Source organism: Microcaecilia unicolor, chromosome 8, assembly GCF_901765095.1.
Source record: "Microcaecilia unicolor chromosome 8, aMicUni1.1, whole genome shotgun sequence".
In the NCBI taxonomy this organism is placed as follows: Eukaryota; Metazoa; Chordata; class Amphibia; order Gymnophiona; family Siphonopidae; genus Microcaecilia; species Microcaecilia unicolor.
Window position 1 is genome coordinate 181,983,463 of NC_044038.1, and position 22,876 is coordinate 182,006,338.

Sequence of the window (22,876 nt, forward strand, 5' to 3'; positions counted from 1 at the left end):
TACTTATTTCCCTCTGCAGAATGCAAATAAATTCATATACTTTCCACAATGTGATTTTCCGGATTTAATTTGTGATGTGCTATCTCTCACTGTTACCAATAACCTACCCTTCAATTATGGGCTGCTCATGTCTTTGTCAGTGGGCAAACTTACAAAATCAGCAAGGGATCAAATACTTATTTCCACCACTGTACATGAGTGCGTAACCACAGGTGTCTAGATATACTCATAGAATTGCCCTTTGTGTGTAGAGATCCAACTACACTGGTGTTTGCTAAAGGGTGGGGCAGAGGTAGAAGGGCTGGGGAGCCCTAAGCCTACCAGAGAAGATATAAACCACCAGTAATGGGCTGGCTTGGAGGTTCAGTAGCATCCCAACACTTGGATGTTTTTCTGCCATAATGGAACAAAACAAAAATATCCAGGGCTAAAAGTTGGATGTTTTGGTCTAGACCTGTTTTAATAATGACTAAGTCACAAAAAAGTGCCATAAATGTCCAAATGACCACTGGAGGGAATTTGGGATAACCCTCTCTTACTCCCCCAGTGGTCACTGACCCCCTCTCACCCCTCAAAGATGCAAATGAAAAAGCACATACCAGCCTCTATGCCAGCGTCAGATGTTATAGCAAGTCCTATTGGAACAGTAAGCAGGTCTCTGGAGTAGCCTAGTGGTCAGTTCAGTGCACTGTGGAGAAGGGGATCCAGGCCCATAATTCACTCTATCCATTACACTTGTGGTGGAAAGTGTCAACCCCCCCCCCTCCCAAAACCCAGTAAAAACCTACTGTACCTACATGTAGGTGACACCTGCAGCCATAAGGGCTATTGTAGTGGTGTATAGTTGGGTACAGTAAGGTTTTGGTGGGTTTTGGAGGGTTCCCTATACAACATATGGGGGTAATGGTGAGATGTGTACCTGGGACCTTTTATGTGAAGTGCCCCCTAGAGTGTCTCACTGCTCTGCTGAGATGTTTGTGTAGCTTCTCCTACATCCCAATGGCTGGATTTTGTGTGCTTTTCACTTGGACGTTTTGTTTTTCCCAAAATGGTCAGAAAAGAAAAATTCACTGGGCATAAAACATCTAAGGAAATAGCCATTTTCAAAACAAAAAGATACACGGTTTAGGTTTGAAAATGACCATGTTCACCACTTGATTGTTGGACATTAAAAAAAAAAAAAAAGTCCAAAATTGGACTTAGATGTTTTATCAAAAATGCCCCTTCACCTAACTTTGTAAGTCTAAGTGCTTTGAAAATACGCCTCCATGAGCTGTAAATATCGGTAGTAGGGTGGCCATGAACAATTTAAGTGAGTAGAAGCCTCTCCTGCCCCCTTAAATCATTGAATATTGGCGGTAAGTCTTTAGAGAAAGAGAAGTGCTCCCTCGTCTTTCTCCATCCTCCTGGCCTCCTGCTTCCTGGCAGCCAGATGGACCAGGCTGGTCTTTATCTGGTTTACTATGTTACTACTTCTTTCTGATGTGTACAGATGTTCAGCCGGCAGTTAACTTGAAGATTTATGCAGAGGTGTAGGAAGAGGAGAACAGGAAGATATTTCCTAGTTATTAATTTTCCAGCAGCACATTTTCAACCAGGTCCTTTCACAGATCAATCCGTGAGATGCTCAACATGCAGTCTAGTCAATCACCTGAAGTCTCAGAGTTTATACATAAGGTTGACATATTGGTTCTGAACTTTATAAGTCAACATATTGCACTGCAAGGAAATCATGAAACATTCTGAGTACATCAACCTAAAACCAGGCTTCTTACATAAGTACATAAGTACATAAGTAGTGCCATACTGGGAAAGACCAAAGGTCCATCTAGCCCAGCATCCTGTCACCGACAGTGGCCAATCCAGGTCAAGGGCACCTGGCACGCTCCCCAAACGTAAAAACATTCCAGACAAGTTATACCTAAAAATGAGGAATTTTTCCAGTCCATTTAATAGCGGTCTATGGACTTGTCCTTTAGGAATCTATCTAACCCCTTTTTAAACTCCGTCAAGCTAACCGCCCGTACCACGTTCTCCGGCAATGAATTCCAGAGTCTAATTACACGTTGGGTGAAGAAAAATTTTCTCCGATTCGTTTTAAATTTACCACACTGTAGCTTCAACTCATGCCCTCTAGTCCTAGTATTTTTGGATAGCGTGAACAGTCGCTTCACATCCACCCGATCCATTCCACTCATTATTTTATACACTTCTATCATATCTCCCCTCAGCCGTCTCTTCTCCAAGCTGAAAAGCCCTAGCCTTCTCAGCCTCTCTTCATAGGAAAGTCGTCCCATCCCCACTATCATTTTCGTCGCCCTTCGCTGTACCTTTTCCAATTCTACTATATCTTTTTTGAGATACGGAGACCAGTACTGAACACAATACTCCAGGTGCGGTCGCACCATGGAGCGATACAACGGCATTATAACATCCGCACACCTGGACTCCATACCCTTCCTAATAACACCCAACATTCTATTCGCTTTCCTAGCCGCAGCAGCACACTGAGCAGAAGGTTTCAGCGTATCATCGACGACGACACCCAGATCCCTTTCTTGATCCGTAACTCCTAACGCGGAACCTTGCAAGACGTAGCTATAATTCGGGTTCCTCTTACCCACATGCATCACTTTGCACTTGTCAACATTGAACTTCATCTGCCACTTGCACGCCCATTCTCCCAGTCTCGCAAGGTCCTCCTGTAATCGTTCACATTCCTCCTGCGACTTGACGACCCTGAATAATTTTGTGTCATCGGCGAATTTAATTACCTCACTAGTTATTCCCATCTCTAGGTCATTTATAAATACATTAAAAAGCAACGGACCCAGCACAGACCCCTGCGGGACCCCACTAACTACCCTCCTCCACTGAGAATACTGGCCACGCAATCCTACTCTCTGCTTCCTATCTTTCAACCAGTTCTTAATCCATAATAATACCCTACCTCCGATTCCATGACTCTGCAATTTCTTCAGGAGTCTTTCGTGCGGCACTTTGTCAAACGCCTTCTGAAAATCCAGATATACAATATCAACCGGCTCCCCATTGTCCACATGTTTGCTTACCCCCTCAAAAAAATGCATTAGATTGGTGAGGCAAGACTTCCCTTCACTAAATCCGTGCTGACTTTGTCTCATCAGTCCATGTTTTTGTATATGCTCTGCAATTTTATTCTTAATAATAGCCTCCACCATCTTGCCCGGCACCGACGTCAGACTCACCGGTCTATAATTTCCCGGATCTCCTCTGGAACCTTTCTTAAAAATCGGAGTAACATTGGCTACCCTCCAGTCTTCCGGTATTACACTCGATTTTAGGGACAGATTGCATATTTCTAACAGTAGCTCCGCAAGTTCATTTTTTAGTTCTATTAATACTCTGGGATGAATACCATCAGGTCCCGGTGATTTACTACTCTTCAGCTTGCTGAACTGACCCATTACATCCTCCAAGGTTACAGAGAATTTGTTTAGTTTCTCCGACTCCCCCGCTTCAAATATTCTTTCCGGCACCGGTGTCCCCCCCAAATCCTCCTCGGTGAAGACCGAAGCAAAGAATTCATTTAATTTCTCCGCTACGGCTTTGTCCTCCTTGATCGCCCCTTTAACACCATTTTCGTCCAGCGGCCCAACTGACTCTTTGGCCGGTTTCCTGCTTTTAATGTATCTAAAAAAGTTTTTACTATGTATTTTTGCTTCCAACGCTAATTTCTTCTCAAAGTCCTTTTTTGCCCTCCTTATCTCCGCTTTGCATTTGGCTTGGCATTCCTTATGATCTATCCTGTTACTTTCAGTTGGTTCTCTTCTCCACTTTCTGAAGGATTGTTTTTTGGCTCTAATGATTTCCTTTATCTTACTGTTTAGCCACGCCGGCTGACGTTTAGTCTTTTTTCCCTTTTTTCTTTGCTTGCTTGCTAATGCCAGCAGATTCCCCTAAACCCTCTGCTCTCAGCCAGAGAAGCCAGAGTTCAAATCCAGCTTCTCCCGCTGATCCTTCTTGTGACCGGGGGGGGGGGGGGGGGGGTGTCTCTACCTTCTCAGGTACTGACCTAGTCCCTTTGGAGCAGGGAAATACCTAACCAGCCTAGAGCTCACAGCCAACACCAAATCCTAGTCTACACACTGCATCATGTGAAAAAAGACAGAGTTAGGATGAGGCTTTCATGCCATTTCCTGAGTTCTGACAGCATGAGGCTTTCAAAATACCCCCGTAATATGCATTCAAAGTGGTAATGCATTTTATGAGCTCTAAAATTACAGAATGCTGTCCTATAGCTGCTTTGCAATAATGTGGTTAAGAACATATGTAGGGATGAGCTACACTGCTAACCAACTGAACGCTAGCACAGGGACCAAAAACACCTCCGGCTGCGATTATTATCTTGAGAGATAGACTAGGTGCTGGGCAATTCTTCCTCCTCTTCATTGTTGGCCAAGGTTTAATGCAGATTCTCTGACATTTCGGAATGTGTAATGTTCCCTGCTTTCTATCCCAGAACATGCCATCTGTGAGGAGATGCACTTATCTGTGTTGTAAATCTGCTTCTCTTTTCCTACTTCACTATGTTGGAGAGTCAGTAGCATTATACCCCAGCCCCTGAAAATCTATCAAAGGTTTTGGGGATATTATTGGATTCCTATTTAGCTATGAAACCCCAGATTAATAATCTGGTTAGGATAGCCTGTTTTAAGATGAAGCAGCTTTGCCTATTGCATTCTTATTTTTTGAGGGATCACTTTAGAATTATTAACTTTCGATTTTAGCTGTACTTAATGAGTAACATAGTAATATAGTAGATAGGGGCAGATAAAGACCCATACGGTCCATCCAGCCTGCCCAACAATATAAGCTCATTACATATGGTAGGAAGTGTTATATCATATGATCACCTGATCTTGATTAATCCTTGCCATTTTTAGGGCATAGACCATAGAAGACTGTCTGGCACTGGCCTTGTTCAAAAATTTCTGAAGTTGTTGTCAAAGCACCTGAAAAGCTCCTCTCTGGCCCATCTATTCAGCCTCGATCGGAACACAGACCGCAGAAGTCAACCCATTACCGGTTTTCCTACCTAGTCTTTCCTAAGCTTCTTTGGATTTGATCCTTCTAAAAAGGATTCCTTTGTGCTTGTACTGTTTTCATGTCCACCACCTCCTGTGAGATTATTGCAACTCTTTGTATCTGGGTATAACTGCTAGGCTGACTCATAAAATTCAACTGATCCAAAATTCAGCAGCTAGACTTATTTTTTTTGCAAGTCCTGTAGCGACCACATGACTCCTCTATTGGGAGAGTTGCATTGGCAGACTAGGTTCCATTTTAAGGTATTATGCCTAGTTTTTAAAATTTTGGAAGGCAATTGTCAGAGGGTTATTGATAATCTTAAATTCTGCTGTGACTACTAGGCATTGTAATCAACTACTTTTAGCTATTTCAACTATTAGGTCTGTTAGATTCAAGGCTTGATTTTCTCTTTCCTTTTTGGTTTTGGAAGTTCATTTATGGAATAATCTTCCCACACACTTCAAGGACTGGTCCATTATCTTGCCAGCCGTCCTTCCTTCCCTGTCACTTCTCCAGTTCTAGTTCAGAAACATTTTCTCTGTCTAACCTTTGTCCCTTCTCCTCTATTCTTTTATTTTTATTTTTTTTATTTATTGATTTTGCAACATTTACAAGCATTAAATCTTGTACAAAGAAACTCAGAACGGGAAAAATAAAAAGGAAACAATTAGGGGGAATATTCCCCCATTTTACACTAAACAATATGTCAATTATTTCGTAGACCACCAATTTGAAATAACATGGGGGGGGGGGGGGGGTGAACATAAATAAGGAGAATACACATTTTAGTAGTAACATATACTAGGCAAAAGGCCTTGTCTTTATCCTTGGTATTTTCTCATTGTTAACTAAACACAGATCTTCTCATAATCTAGCTTCTATTTGGTTAGCTTTTTTAATTCAATAAAAGATTTTAGTTATTCAGGTTCAAAAAACAAATATTTATTATCTAGGTAACGAATTGAACATTTGCATGGATATGCAAGTAAAAATCTCGCTTCCAAAGCTTTAGTCTCTTCTCTTAGAGCCAAAAAAGCTCTCCTTCGATCTTGTGTAGATTTTACACCTTCCTCTAGTTCTAATTAGCACATATAAGCACCGCCATGCTGGGAAAAGACAAAAGATCCATCAAGCCCAGCACTCTGTCTCAGCAGCCAATTCAGGCCCCAAGAACCTGGCAAAACCCCAAAATGTGGACTTTTCCTTCAATTCAGAGGCTGTCTCTATCTAGACTTTCTTCCTTCTCCTCTAGTTCTGAGGCTGTCTCTGTCTAGCCCTCCTTCCCTGTCTCTTCTCCTCTAGTTCTTGTTCAGAGGCTGTCCCTTCTCCTCTAGTTCTCATTCAGAGGCTGTCTCTGTCTAGATTTCCTTCCTTCTCCCTTCTTCTCTAGTTCTCAGAGGCTGTCTCTGTCTAGCATAATCTTTGACAGCTGTCTTTTTTTTTCTTTTGCCCTTGTGGGAATAATCACAGTTTGTTAAGTGGGTTGTAAAATAACTTCAGTGCTTGCTTGTAAGACATCAACTTGCCAGACTTGTAAACAGAACAGTACAGGCACTGTAGATTTCTGCTCAATTCTGGTCTCTACATCTCAAACAAGATATAGTGGAATTAGAAAACGTGCAGAGAAGGGCGACGAAAATGATAAAGGGGATGGGACAACTTCCCTATGAGGAAAGGCTAAAGCGGCTAGGGCTCTTCAGCTTGGAGAAAAGGCGGCTGAGGGGAGATATGATAGAGGTCTATAAAATAATGAGTGGTGTTGAACAGGTAGATGTGACGCATTTGTTTATGCTTTCCAAAAATACTAGGACTAGGGGGCATGCGATGAAGCTACAATGTAGTAAATTTAAAACGAATCGGAGAAAAGTTTTCTTCACTCAACGTGTAATTAAACTCTGGAATTCATTGCCAGAGAATGTGGTAAAGGCAGTTAGCTTAGCGGAGTTTTAAAAAGGTTTGGACAGCTTCCTAAAGGAAAAGTCCATAGACCATTATTAAATGGACTTGGAGAAAATCCACTATTTCTGGGATAAGCAGTATAGAATGTTTTGTACTTTTGGGGGGTATTTGTGACCTGGATTGGCTACTGTTGGAAACAAGATGCTGGGCTTCATGGACCTTTGGTCTTTCCCAGTATAGCAATTCTTACATACTCATTCCAACACTGGTCCTGGATAGCAAGGCTGAATTAGGCACAGGAGGCCTCATTGCTCTTCCAAGGGACTAACTAAATTCCCAGTGCAGACCATTGACCAACAAAATATCCCAATTAGTTCAGTTTTAGGCAGTCCTGCACTTCACTGAGCCCCAATATGGGGATTACTATTATTTTGTCATATTTTCTGAATTTTATTCTTTGATAGTTGAGATTGGTGCTCAGTTTTGAGGCAGAAATTATGTATATAGAGAACATTTATTACAGTTTCTCAAACAACTAAATTTTGTCATTTAATTGGGGAGATTAAAGCAGTGGCTGGCTAAAGTCTGAGAGATGCAAGCACTGTGAAAAAATAAGGGAATTATTTCTCTCGAGCTAGCTGGGTCCTTCTTGTAGGAGTAATTAAAATGATCTAGGGTTCTGAACCAGAACATTAAGAAAGCCAATCAATAAACAAGTGTCAAAAATCACCATGCAAATTATCCTCATCGAAGGCTTCTCAACTTCTGCAGCAATTATACATGAGGAATTTTCAGCATGTTTATTTATGCAAAAGAGCTGACAGAAAAGCTTAAGGTGCTAGACTGAACCTCACCAATCTGTATATGTGTTATCCGTGTGAAGAATTTTCAGCCGTGGCTCTTCCACTTAGTCAGGTCCACCCAGTCAGTGACAGCACCATAGGCTGATGAGAGGTGAACTAAAGGTGCTATCAACACCCATCTAACCTCAGGTGCCATCAAAAATACCTGCTGGCTACATAGCCAGTTCAAGACGTCCTACTTCTGCGGCAGTCCAGCGTGTATTTCTAAGCAGATTGTCAATGGGAAACTCCATGCAGTGTTAGTCCAAAATACAATAGCTGCCAGTACTCCAGGAATCACTGACCCCAGACACTTTACAGACAGAAGCTACAAAGCACACCAGGATTTCACATTTAAATCCAAGTACATATTTCAGTCCTGCCCACTGTGACCCTGGAACCATTTCCTTATGCTGTTGACAATGTGGGCATTTTACCCTGCAAAGGGGTAAGGTAAGTTGGAAAGGGAGATTTTCTGTGAATTGATTCCTGCTTACCCAAGAAAATTCCCTTCAAAATTGTCCCCATATGCCTGATTAAAAAAACAAACAATAAAACTATTTATTTTCTTCAGTCACATACAAAGAATGTAAATTGTGTACAATGGAGTTATGCGAGTGTAACTTCCTAAGTGCTGCAGAGGCATCAATGGAAGGGATGTAGGAGGACCTGAACACCAGCAGAAAGTAACAGCTGTTTCAAGCTTTTCTTTGGTGCCTCCAGTGCCATATAAAAGCTGTACAAAAAAATTCAACAAAAGAACTGCGCTACGAGAACAAGAAAGTTTTATGTTTCCAGGATTACTCAGCGGCAGTAGCGATGCAAAGGAGGAAGTTCTCCCCGATTTGCACGAAACTATTTGAAAGGAAGATCCGATTTGCCTTGCAATATCCTGCGAAACTGCGGGTCACTTATCAGGCGGAGACAACAATCTACACCTCTGTGGAAAAAGCGCAGGCCTTTCTGAGATCCGTTGAGGAGCGCTGACCGCAAGTAGGACATGTGGTGTGGAATATGGTGGATGTAAGGAAGATGGCTCTGTAGCCCTAGCAAACATGGATTACAAATTGCTAATTTAAGATTCTGGATCATTGTTAATTGTCTCAATGGTGGAGTGTGCCTGTTAACTGTGGGAACTGGCATGGAAACGAGGCAGCTGAGCAGATAAGGTGTCTCCTTGGGGATCCGTGGGGACACCTACTGTTCAAATTGTTTGAGGTCAGCTGGAAACACATACTTGGCTGGGCTGCCGGATTTCCAAGGATTTTGGAGGAGATGGTTACAGCTCAGCAAAACAGTGAAGGAAGGTGAAGGACTTAATGGTGGAAATGTTGATGTTGATGTGTATAAATCGTTAATGTGCAGAGGTTTTGATGCAATCTGCAATAATTTTATGTTGTGGTTATAAGGATTAGAGGGGGGTTGGTTTACAAGAGGGTGGGGGGTAAGGGACGTTAAACGTGATGGTCCCATTTTGGGGCTGGGGGATTTTTCAAGGGGGGTTAGGGTTAGTTGGGGGGAGGGGGGCTGTGGGGCTGAGGGAGGGGGGGTTAAGGGGAAGAGAGACGCAGAAACCTGGAGGATACATCCCATAAAAGTTTGGAAGGGAAGTATATGGAGCACATTGGAAAAAGGAGGGGGGTGGTGGCTGGGACGCCCCTCTTCAAAACAAGAAGGGTATAAACCGCAAAGAATGGTATCAAATAGAAGTGAGGTCACCTGAAGGTTGTTACATGGAATGTAGGAGGGATTACGCCCCCCATTAAACGCTCCAAAATCTTACAACACTTACAACGGCACAAAGTAGATATAGCCCTATTGCAAGAAACCCACTTATCAGACGTAGAACATGCGAAGTTGCGCACTTGGTGGGTGGGGGAGTGCGTCTCTGCAGCAGAAAGGAGGGGTTGCCATCCTGTTTAGAAAGGGGATTGTAGATAAATTGGATATTAGATACACTGACCCGGGTGGGAGATTTTTGGTCTGTGAGGTTACTATAAACCGTCAGCCAGTGCTGTTTGGGAATATATATGCCTCAAACCAATATGATAAGAGGTTTTACAAGATGATTACAATGAAATTGCTTCGACAGCATCCTCTACCCATAATATTAGGAGGGGATTTCAATACAGTAATGGACCCTCTGATGGATTGTACTGGGCCCCGGAGACAGGTTCCTGGACAGGAGAATCGGGGTTGCCTAATCTCTGTCGACAGATGGGGCTGGTGGATGTTTGGCGGACTCTCGATCCGCAAGGGAGGGATTACACACATCTGTCTCGAGCGCATGGCACGCAAGCGCGAATTGACTATTTGTTGGTTTCGGAGCAGCTTTTTGGTTCAGTGCCAAGTGCAGTTATAGGTGCCACAGTAATTTCAGATCATGCATGGGTGGAAATGTGCTGGTTGCCTAAGAAGGAACAGGGAGGACATGGCAGATGGACATTCCCTGTGGAGCGCTATCGAGACCCAGTTTTTAAGGCCTCTATACTACGCAGTTGGAGTGATTATAAGCTACATAATGGGCCGCATGCTGATCGCCCAATCCTCTATTGGGAGGCGACTAAAGCGGTGTTTCGGGGTGAAATTATAAGCTATATGGCCCATAAACGTAAAGCCCGACTTCAGGAAATACTGCGATTGAGCCAATTAGTGTGCAAGGCGAGGAGGAGATATGGTCGGCAACCCTCCCTAGAGGGTAAACAACATTTACTATCCTTGCAGACAGCGTTAAATGAACTCCTTCACCAAAAAGCTGTGAAAGCTCAAAATTATTATAAATATCAGCTTTATAAGTATGGCAACAAAGGGGTGCGTTTGATGGCGCGGCTAATTGCGGCCAGGCAAGGGAAAACTAGGATATTAATCATGAAAAACGAGCAAGATAGACGAATTTCCACAGATCAAGGAATTAGCGAGATTTTTTATAACTATTATAGAAGGTTATATGAGAGCCCACCGGATGAAGGTTTGTCGGGTGACTCGTATTTGGAACAGTTAAAGTTACCAAGTTTATCTACGCAAGATGAGCAGAGGCTTAATAACCCAATTATGACAGAGGAGGTGTCGTTGGCCATTAATCAAAGTCAATTGTTTAAAGCTCCCAGGGTGGACGGTTATAGAGCGGAATTTTACAAACTAATGGGGGAAGAGATACTGTAATAGAGCCCTTAACCTTAATGTTCAATACCTTGGTAGAGCAGGAGCAGGTGCCCCCTGATTTAAACACCACATGTATTGTTGTAATCCCTAAGAAAGGGAAAGAACCAGAATCGGCAGCATCATATCGGCCGATTTCGCTCTTAAATTTTGAGGTTAAGCTGTTGGCTAAGATCATGGCAAATAGACTAGCAAAAATTTTACCAAAATTAATACATGATTCCCAAGCAGGGTTTGTAAAGGGTCGAACAATTGCTAAAAACGTCCGTAAAGTCCTGACCTCTTTAGAAGCTAGCAGTAGAGGGAATAAAAAATCTTTACTAATAAGCTTTGACGCGGAAAAAGCTTTTGATCGGGTTCACTGGGACTTCTTATATGCGGTCCTTCGGAAATATGGATTTTCGGGTAGATTTTTCTCAGGGATAAAAGCATTATATTCAAACCCGAGGGCCTGCATCTCGGTTAATGGGCTTGTAACATCAGACTTTGACATAGGCAGGGGAACGCGACAGGGCTGCCCTCTATCACCTCTATTGTTCGTGCTAACGCTAGACCCCTTATTGAGAGATATAATGGAGCAGCCGGCTATAGCTGGCACGAGGATAGGGAGGGAGGTGTTTAAGGTGGCTGCATTCGCCGATGATATTTTGGTTCATCTGACAAATCCGCAGGATTCGTTAGAGGCACTGCTAGAAGTCTTTTCAGAATATGGAGATTACGCGGGGTTTCGGTTGAATTGTGAGAAGTCGGAAGCCCTGGCCTCCCCGGAGGAGATATGGAGAGAATGGAGGGGTGAATTTCCTCTGAGACAGGCGCAAAATTCTTTTAAATACTTAGGATTTCTGCTGCCTATGGACACCTCTCGTTTATATGATCTCAATACTAATTGGCTGCTGAAGGAGACCCGGAATGTGCTACAAGGCTGGATGGATTTACCGCTATCGTTGTTGGGTAGAATTAATCTGATAAAGATGGTACTGTTCCCTAAGTGGCTTTATGTCCTGCAGACAATACCAATCTGGTTATGTCGGAAGGACCTGCAGAGCTTTTATGCACTAGCATCTAAGTTTTGTTGGAAGGGTAGGAAACCAAGAGTTCGGTTTTCTTGCTTGGTCGGTAACTGGAGACAAGGTGGGGTGGGAATGCCGGACTTAGCGCTATATAATCAGGCATGCCAGTTACGTCATTTGGGAGACTGGTTTCTAGAGACTCAACGTTACACCCCTATTGAATTGGAAACGGCATATTTGGAACCTTATCGAATTTTTTCACTGCTACATTACAAAATAGGTAACATACCAGAGGGATTACGTAAGAGCGTGTTGGTGCGTCCGCTAAGAGAGGTGTGGAGGAAACTTGTGCGCCAGCTTGGGGGAGACCCAACAGTGTCAGACCAGCTTACAATATGTGGGAACTGTGAGTTCTTACCTGGGATGTCGAGTCGATATTTTGTTGACTGGGCGAGTCGAGGAATTATATGCTTGGCTGATCTGCTGGATGGAGATGGGCGGCCCCTATCAGCTGGAGACTTGTTGTCACGTCCCTTACCTGTGCCGCTCTGCCTGCTGGGATGCCTCGCTCCACGGGCAGGAGAGAGCGGGGTATCGCTGGCTACGGGCGGCATGGTAGGGGAGTCTTGGCTTCCTCCTGGACGGCTCCGGTCCGCCGCTATGCAGCAGTAGCGTCTGGAGAGCGCCGACGCTGCCAAAATGGCCGGCGCACTCTAGCTGGAGAGTCTCTTCCGGGTGCGGGACCCAGGAGCATGGGGAACGCCTCTTCTGGGCTCGGATTGGCTGGTCGCGGCTAGGCTCCGCCCGCTCCTTGTGACCAGCCTATCCAGAGCCTCTTGGGCTGGTTGTTGGCCACGCCTTCCGGACAGCTGATGGTGGTTTCCCTGATGGAGGGGGCTACTTAAATGAGACTCTGACAAGAACTCTTTGCTTCGGCTTCTGCTATTGCGGTTCCTGAGTTTTGTATTTTGGATTACTGCCTGACTGCCTTGGATCTCTGTTCGGACCTGGACTTTGCTTTTGCCTGCCGCCTGCCTTGTACCTCTGTTTGGACCTGGACTTTGCTTTTGCCTGCCGCCTGCCTTGAACCCCTGTTTGGACCTGGACTTTGCTTTTGCCTACCGCCTGCCTTGAACCTCTGTTTGGACCTGGACTTTGCTTTTGCCTGCCGCCTGCCTCGAACCTCTGTTTGGACCTGGACTTTGCTTTTGCCTGCCGCCTGCCTCGAACCTCTGTTTGGACCTGGACTTTGCTTTTGCCTGCCGCCTGCCTCGAACCTCTGTTTGGACCTGGACTTTGCTTTTGCCTGCCGCCTGCCTTGAACCTCTGTTTGGACCTGGACTTTGCTTTTGCCTGCCGCCTGCCTTGAACCCCTGTTTGGACCTGGACTTTGCTTTTGCCTACCGCCTGCCTTGAACCTCTGTTTGGACCTGGACTTTGCTTTTGCCTGCCGCCTGCCTTGAACCTCTGTTTGGACCTGGACTTTGCTTTTGCCTGCCGCCTGCCTCGAACCTCTGTTTGGACCTGGACTTTGCTTTTGCCTGCCGCCTGCCTTGAACCTCTGTTTGGACCTGGACTGGGCTTTTATCAGCTGCTAGCTTGTTCTCCTGCGTTCCGGCCTGCCCTCCATTGGAAGTTCCTGTCCAGTCTCTTCCGGTAAGATCAGAACTGTCTGGCTGCCAGACGTTGTTTGGCACAGGGGCTCACTTACCCGGGTATAGGCCCAACAGAAAGCCGAAGCCATGAGCTCGCCGGACAAGCCTGATCTGACGGACTTGGCTCAAGCTCTTCAGCAACAACAGGCCCAGCTCAACAGATTGTCTGGAGTACTCCAAGATGTGTGTTCTCAGATGTCAGCACAGCGAGCACCGGCTCCCGGAGCTAATAGGCCATCTCCACCTCCGCCTGCCTTTCGTCTACCTGAACCTCCCCGGTTTGATGGCACGCCCTCCGCCTGCCGCGGATTCCTGAACCAATGTCAAATGCTCTTTGACATGCAACCTGCTTCTTTTCCTAAGGACAAACAAAAGATTACCTACATCATTTCATTACTCTCCGGTTCGGCCCTGGCATGGGCTTCACCCCTATGGGAGCAGCAGGATCCTCTCCTTTCTGAACTAGGAGAGTTCCTGCGTCGCTTCCGCATGGTATTTGATGTTCCAGGGCGCCCCTCCTCTGCTGCAGGAGAACTACTACGGATCCAGCAAGGAAGCAGTTCGTTTGGAACCTATGCTATTCGATTCCGCACCCTGGCAGCGGAACTTAGGTGGAATCAAGAAGCTCTTACGGCCATTTTCTGGCAAGGCTTGAGCGGGCGCATTAAGGACGAGTTAGCCGGCCGGGAGATCCCTAGTACTCTGGACGCTTTAATCTCCCTAAGTACCCGGATTGATGTCCGCTTCCAGGAACGGGCACGAGAGCAGGGTGCCTCTCGTCCGTCTCGCAGGTTTTCCCCTCAAAGACAACGAACTGTCTCTCCTCAGGAGGCTGCGGGCCCGACGGCGGAGGGATCGGAGGTTCCTATGGTAATTGGCAGGTACCGACTGTCTACTGTGGAACGGGCCCACCGGAGGGAGAAGAAACTCTGTATGTACTGTGGGAAATCTGGTCACTTTGTAAAAGGATGTCCCAACAAACCGGGAAATGCGTAGACCCTAGCCTTATGGAGGGGGTGGTTTTGGGTCGATCTGGAACCCTTCCGGATAATTTAATGACTGTACCAATTATCTTATGCTGGCAAGAATACAGAATAAACACCCTGGCCTTGCTGGATTCAGGAGCAGGAGGCAACTTTATTGACGCTCGTTTACTTCAGGGCCTAGGTAGGCCGGTTACTCCCTGTAAACCAGCTCTTCAAGTAACGTCCATTCATGGCTCTACTCTGCCCCAGCCTATTACTCATCTCACTCTTCCGCTTTGGATGCAGGTGGGTCTTCTTCATCATGAGGAGATACAGTTTCTTATTTTATCCCAAGCCATTCATCCTGTAATTCTAGGCATGCCCTGGCTGCGACTGCACGCGCCGTGCATAGACTGGCCTTCGGGAGAGATCAGCCAATGGAGTATGCGGTGTTTCGAGACCTGTTTGACACCAGTACACCCTCCTCCTATTAAGGTGCCAGCGCTACCTGGAGTCCTTCACCCCTGTGAGGCCTGCCTTCCGAAGGAATATGATGAGTTTTCCGATGTCTTTGATGCCCGGGAGGCAGATACCCTCCCACCCCATCGCTCTTTTGATTGTTCCATTGAGTTGTTGCCGGACACGGTACCCCCTAGAGGAAGATTACATGCCTTGTCCCGAGATGAATCTGCTGCCATGCGGGACTACATTCAGGACAATCTTCGCAAAGGATTCATTCGACCATCTTCTTCTCCTGCCGGGGCAGGGTTTTTTTTTGTCTCCAAAAAAGATGGGTCCTTGCGGCCCTGCATTGACTATCGAGGACTTAACAATATCACAGTCAAGAACCGGTATCCTCTTCCACTTATCCCGGAGCTGTTTGACCGCCTCCAGGGGGCAGTTATTTTTACTAAGTTGGATCTCCGAGGGGCCTACAACTTGATTCGTATCCGCCAGGGGGACGAGTGGAAGACTGCGTTTAATACTCACGAAGGCCATTTTGAGTATCGTGTCATGCCTTTTGGTCTTTGTAATGCCCCGGCTGTGTTTCAAGATTTCATCAACTTCATTTTCCAGGATCTCCTTTATTCTTCAGTCATTGTTTACTTGGACGATATTCTGATCTTCTCTGCTTCTCCTCAAGATCATCCCAGGCATGTGCGCACGGTACTTCAACGACTCCGGGATCATCGATTGTTTGCCAAGTTGGAGAAATGTGCGTTTCATCAATCCACTATTCCTTTTTTGGGACATATTATCTCTGCTGTTGGATTACAAATGGATCCTGCTAAACTGCAGGCTATCCGGGACTGGCCTCTTCCCCAAGGTCTCCGGGCTCTGCAGCGTTTTCTTGGATTTGCGAACTACTACAGACAATTCATTCCCCACTATTCGCTCCTCACGGCTCCTTTGACAGCTCTTACTCGGAAAGGGGCGGATATCCGGCATTGGCCTTCTGCTGCCCTGCAGGCTTTTTCGGCCTTGAAGACGGCTTTCTTGTCTGCATCTGTGCTCCGGAGTCCTGATGTCACGAAACCTTTCATCGTGGAGGTCGATGCCTCTGCTTTGGGGGTAGGGGCGGTGCTGTCCCAGACTACTGCTTCTGGTAAGAGACATCCTTGTTTTTTTTTTTCTAAAAAGTTTTCTCCGGCAGAGCGTAATTATACCATCGGTGACAGAGAGCTGCTGGCTCTGAAGCTCGCCTTTCAGGAGTGGCGATACCTGCTGGAGGGGGCTGCTCATCCTATTACTGTCATTACTGATCACAAGAACCTGCTTTATTTGCAAGATGCCAAATGCCTGAATCCCCGGCAGGCCCGATGGTCCCTGTTTTTTGCTCGTTTTACCTTTCACTTGGTGTTCCGTCCCGCGGAGAAGAATGTACAGGCGGATGCGCTCTCCCGAGCCTTTGATGTACCAGAGGAGCCTGAGGAGCTCTATCCTATGCTCAATCCTGCTTGCCTTTCCCCTACTATGGGGGCATCCGCCTGCCTCAAGACTCCTGTTCCTGTCCGGTCTCGTCGCAAGATTCTTCAGTTGGGTCATTCTGCTGCTTTTTCGGGACATTTTGGGTTTCGTAAGACTTATCATCTGATTTCCCGCTATTTTTGGTGGCCGCACATGGCTCAGGAGATTCGGCAGTTTGTCTCTACATGTCCTACTTGTGCCCGCACCAAGTCTTTGCCAGGCAAGCCGTGGGGTCTTCTTCAACCGTTGCCTGTACCCCAGCTACCTTGGCAGGAGGTCTCCATGGACTTTATAACTGATCTTCCTTGCTCCAAGGGCAACACGATCATCTGGGTGGTGGTGGATCGTTTTTCCCGCATGGCGCACTTCGTCCCCATGCGGTCTCTGCCATCTGCGGCGGCTCTTGCCTCCCAGTTTATCCAGCACATTTTTCGGTTGCATGGACTACCGCAGCGCATCATCAGTGATAGAGGTTCTCAATTCACCTCTAGATTTTGGAGGTCTTTATGCTCAGCCTTTGGGGTTGCCACACATTTTTCTTCCGCTTATCATCCACAGACCAACGGCATGGCAGAACGTACGAACCAGACCCTTAAAGCCTTTCTCCGGGCCTTCACTAATGCTCGTCAAGATAATTGGACTGATCTTCTGCCTTGGGCCGAGTTTGCCTACAACAATAGTTTTCATTCTGCTTCTCGGACATCACCCTTCTTTACTGTTTTTGGACGTCATCCTCGTCTTCCACCTCCGATTCCTGTGACTGAGGTCTCCCCACTGATCCAGTCTACCCTCACCACCATTCATGCCACTTGGAGGACGGTTCGTCAGCAGTTGGGAAGGGCTGCCGCACGGTATAAACAGTTTGCTGACCGTCTGCGATGTGCCGCTCCCGTATTCCAGCCGGGACAGAGAGTATGGCTCAGCACCAAGTATCTCAAACTTCGTCTTCCCTCTCTTAAGTTTGCTCCTCGCTTCATTGGTCCATTTTCTGTGCAATCTAGAGTGGGGACGGTGGTCTATCGTCTTCACTTACCTGGTAATCTTCGCATTCACAATGCTTTCCATGTATCCCTGCTTAAGCCTTTCCGGACTTCCCACTGGCATCCTGCATCAAAGAGGATTCCGGTTCCAGACTCTGATCCGGACCCTGAGTTTGAGGTAAAGGAGATTCTTGATTCTAGACTCCAGAGAGGACGATTGTTTTACTTGATCTCATGGAAGAACTTTGGTCCCGAGGATAACTCCTGGGAGCCTGTTGGTAATATCCATGCCCCTGAGTTATTGCACGAGTTCCACTCTCGTTACCCTAAAAAACCTGGGCCGAGACGGAGGAGGGGGGCTTACGGGGGGGGTACTGTCACGTCCCTTACCTGTGCCGCTCTGCCTGCTGGGATGCCTCGCTCCACGAGCAGGAGAGAGCGGGGTATCGCTGGCTACGGGCGGCATGGTAGGGGAGTCTTGGCTTCCTCCTGGACGGCTCCGGTCCGCCGCTATGCAGCAGTAGCATCTGGAGAGCGCCGACGCTGCCAAAATGGCCGGCGCACTCTAGCTGGAGAGTCTCTTCCGGGTGCGGGACCCAGGAGCATGGGGAACGCCTCTTCTGGGCTCGGATTGGCTGGTCGCGGCTAGGCTCCGCCCGCTCCTTGTGACCAGCCTATCCAGAGCCTCTTGGGCTGGTTGTTGGCCACGCCTTCCGGACAGCTGATGGTGGTTTCCCTGATGGAGGGGGCTACTTAAATGAGACTCTGACAAGAACTCTTTGCTTCGGCTTCTGCTATTGCGGTTCCTGAGTTTTGTATTTTGGATTACTGCCTGACTGCCTTGGATCTCTGTTCGGACCTGGACTTTGCTTTTGCCTGCCGCCTGCCTTGTACCTCTGTTTGGACCTGGACTTTGCTTTTGCCTGCCGCCTGCCTTGAACCCCTGTTTGGACCTGGACTTTGCTTTTGCCTACCGCCTGCCTTGAACCTCTGTTTGGACCTGGACTTTGCTTTTGCCTGCCGCCTGCCTGGAACCTCTGTTTGGACCTGGACTTTGCTTTTGCCTGCCGCCTGCCTCGAACCTCTGTTTGGACCTGGACTTTGCTTTTGCCTGCCGCCTGCCTTGAACCTCTGTTTGGACCTGGACTTTGCTTTTGCCTGCCGCCTGCCTTGAACCCCTGTTTGGACCTGGACTTTGCTTTTGCCTACCGCCTGCCTTGAACCTCTGTTTGGACCTGGACTTTGCTTTTGCCTGCCGCCTGCCTTGAACCTCTGTTTGGACCTGGACTTTGCTTTTGCCTGCCGCCTGCCTCGAACCTCTGTTTGGACCTGGACTTTGCTTTTGCCTGCCGCCTGCCTTGAACCTCTGTTTGGACCTGGACTTTGCTTTTGCCTGCCGCCTGCCTTGAACCTCTGTTTGGACCTGGACTGGGCTTTTATCAGCTGCTAGCTTGTTCTCCTGCGTTCCGGCCTGCCCTCCGTTGGAAGTTCCTGTCCAGTCTCTTCCGGTAAGATCAGAACTGTCTGGCTGCCAGACGTTGTTTGGCACAGGGGCTCACTTACCCGGGTATAGGCCCAACACTTGTTGAGCAGGGTGGGGGATTCTTGGGGCAACAGATTTGCTATAAGGCAAATACAACATTATGTGGCGTCATTGCCGGAAGCCTCTTTGACCAGGCAAGTGGGGGGTAAGTTACGAGATTTTTTCACTCATTGGGCGAGGGCGAAATTACTGTCTCCTTGCTTTGTAAGGCTTTAACTAGATGGTAACCCCCCAGAGATTATGGACCGCTGAGACGAGCGTGGGAAAGAGAACTGGGCTTTGAATTGGTGACATGGGACGTGCCGAGGGTAGTGGCGCGCATACCCCTGTTGGTAACAGATGCTCGTTTGAGAGAATGTGCATATCGATGCATCCACAGAGGGTATGTGGCAGCGACACAATTAGCACACATGGGAGGGGATCGTAGTCCAAATTGTCTCAAATGCGGAACGAGTCCAGGTACATTACTACATATGTTTTGGAGCTGCCCCCTAGTGAAAAGATTTTGGACTCAGGTTCGTGGCTTTTGGGAAAGGAGATTGGGTATTAGGGCCCGGGGAACAGTTGAACAATTAATCTTAGATCTTCCAGATTCCTTTAGAGGGCAGAATCGTTCATTGGGTAAATCTCTCTTATCTGCACCCTTCTCCTCCACTGCTAACTCCAGACTCCGTTCCTTTTATCTTGCTGCACCATATGCCTGGAATAGACTTCCTGAGCTGGTACGTCAAGCTCCATCTCTGTCTTCAAATCTAAGCTAAAAGCCCATCTTTTTGATGCTGCTTTTAACTCCTAATCCTTGTTCAGAACCCTTAATTTATCATCCTCACTTTTATTCCCTTATCTCATAGTAACATAGTAGATGACAGCAGAAAAAGACCTCCACGGTCCATCCAATCTGCCCAACAAGACAAACATATGTGTATACCTTACCTTGATTTGTACCTGCCTTATTCAGGGCACAGACCGTACAAGTCTGCCCAGCAGTACTTCCCGCCTCCCAACCACCAGTCCCGCCTCCCATCACCGGCTCTGGCACAGACCGTATAAGTCTGCCCTCCACTATCCTCGCCTCCCAACCACCAACCCCTCTTCCCCCCACCTGCTCCGCCACCCAACTTCGGCTAAGCTTCGTTTGTCTGTCCTAATTAGATTGTAAGCTTTGTCGAGCACGGACTGTGTACAGCGTTGCATACGTCTAGTAGCGCTATAGAAATGATAAGTAGTAGTAGTAGTAACCCATATCCCCAAACTCCTCTTATAAAAGAGATGCATTTAGCCCATGCATACAATATAAATGTCTAATGCTGTAACGTAGAAGACAGAGGAAAAACACTGAACCTTGATCAGGAATCACACTGTATGCATAACTTTTGCCTGCTGCAAACAGCTTCAGCTGTACTACTGAGAAATGGAGGATATAAGGATAAAAGTTTACAATTACATGTACTTGAAATTTCAAACCAAACTATTTTTCCCCAAAAATTGAGTACCTACAATCTTTCATCATTTTTTATTTATAGCTTTTAAATTTTGCAACCATGTATGTCTAAGATTTGTTTCTTTCCAAGATTCGCTTTCTTGTGATCTTAATACACAGAGGTAGACAGGACACAAGACAGTGCGTGCGCCACTGCTCTATGCTGCAGAGATGCTGCCACAATCCCAGCAGGAAATGCACAGGTTAAAACCATCGCCGAGGTTTAGATTTGTACAAAATAATAGAGTCTTACACATTAAGACAAGCATCTGGCAACCCCTTTCTTAGCTGCCTTTGAAAGAGGGTTTTTACTCTTAAACTGTATAAACATACAAAAGGACTTTAGAAAGCAGGTTTATTTTACATCAATGCTATCACTGTGAGTTTTTCGGTTTATATAATTATTTATAAACCCAGAGTGAGCAACGTGCAGCAGTTTGGTTCGGTCAGCAAGCCCATTTCTCTTCTCGCTGATCCCTCCCCAACCCACAGAGGGCAGCCAAGATCCTCTCAGATGTAGTCGTCCTCCACAGGCTCTCCGTTCACATCGCAGTAATGGATGAAAATGGCAGCCACCCGCTGAAATACACCTTTCTTCATCTGCCGCAGTTCAGAGATCTCTTCCCCAATGGTCTCCATGCAAATGTCAGCAGAAAGCTGCCCTTTCCTCCGCGGGGCATAGATCGTAGCTGAGAAATTGAGCACACAAAGACAGGGATGAAGGACAGGGACAAACGTCACAGTAGAACTGCTTTGATATAAAGTTGTGACTGAACAGAAAATGGCTTCTTGTTCTAACTGATTAATACCATAAATTAAAAATAAGAACGGCTGATGTTTGAAATTCTAGCTCTCTCTAACATTTCTTCTCTCAAAGTCTGCGTGTAGGTAGTCTCACTTGCTGCGCCCCCTCCCCCTCCATAGCCACAGTCAGTGCTGAATATGGATAAAGTTCAATGAAACCTTTAAACAAATGGAAAAAGTCAAAAAAGAAATTTAAATAAAAGCAAAAAAGCATAAAACAAGAAATGTATAGCCATGTGCATCAGAAAATGCTAAGTCTGCAAGTGACCTTTTACACCTGCTACTGATTTATCTCTGTGTCAATGGGGATGTTAGAACTCAAAACGCTTAATGTATGCAGTAACTTTAAATTCAGGGTTAATTGTTAAGTAAGGTATCACACAAAAAAAAACTTTCCTGACAGACTAAAACCAGACAGCCAGAACATTGGACAGTTACTTTAAACTATAGACTAGGATACCGAACAGACATATCAGACCACCATGTCCACGTTAAAAGCAGATAGAAATAGAGGATGTATTTGTGCAAAACAGCATATTGTGTATGTAGCAATTTCAGAAACGACAATATTCAATGTTTAAACACAAACAAAGATGCCCGCGCTGGGTGTGGTTTGAGCAGTCATTCAAAGTACACTACCAATACATACATATCTCTGAAAATGTCACATCTGTTCCGAGTCAAGCATAACCCAATTAACTCGTCATTTGGACCGTAGGCAAGGAAGAGTGCTTGAGGGGGCCAGATTGCGTACTTCTCAGAGGACCCAAAGTGGGCTTTTCGGTGAAAGGGCCCCAACTGTCACCCACTGTGTAAATTTATAAAATGTGTCCCATACATGTATATTTTGTGTGCATGTGTGCATACAAGTTACACCTGCACTTTCCCATTGTGACATTAACGGTTATAAAATGGTGCTTTTGTATTCAACAGAACTACATGTATTTTGTAAAAGGTTCAGCACTCATGGCATTTAGACATCTGTTTTCCCACTTACATGACTTATACAGGTTTATCTTATAAGCTGTTAAAATAAATTATTACATTCAAGCTCGAATAGTTATGAAAATCTACAGTCCACACCAATATAAAACATTAGCAGGGAAAGGACTCTGATGTCATCAACTATATCCAGAGGGTTCCTTTATGCAGGGGACAGACCCTGACCCACAACAGTTCAAGTCCTGAGTGATTCTAAAGTTGGGCATAAACGAGCACTTTCCAAACAGGGGGTTTGATTAGAGCTGTTGAAAAAATACATGCCAATTAGACAGATCAAATTTCAAGCTGAGCTCTGAAGTCTTACAGTGAGAACTTAATATGCTTAACAGATTAATCAGGCACTTATCTTCTTGTAAATCACTTTGGACCCCTGTGGAAATATAGCGGTATAGAAAAACCTGATTAGATTACACACCAGCCCTCTGATTTCTCTCTTCACACTGTTTAAAAAAACACCACAATTTAAAAAAAAAACAAAAAAAAAACCCCTAATCTTCAC

General features: G+C 46.0%; 1 protein-coding gene across 2 annotated transcripts in view; it reads right to left on the reverse strand.

The window, feature by feature from the left end:
- Positions 1–20,588: 20,588 nt before the first annotated feature.
- The window catches only part of FBXO38 (F-box protein 38), a 77,984-nt gene continuing 75,696 nt past the window's right edge, over positions 20,589–22,876 (reverse strand). For both annotated transcript variants that reach the window (XM_030211433.1, XM_030211432.1), the window contains exon 22: positions 20,589–21,260. In XM_030211433.1, the coding sequence (XP_030067293.1) occupies positions 21,082–21,260 (179 nt within the window). In that variant the 3' untranslated portion in view covers positions 20,589–21,081. The remainder of the gene's footprint in view (positions 21,261–22,876) is intronic.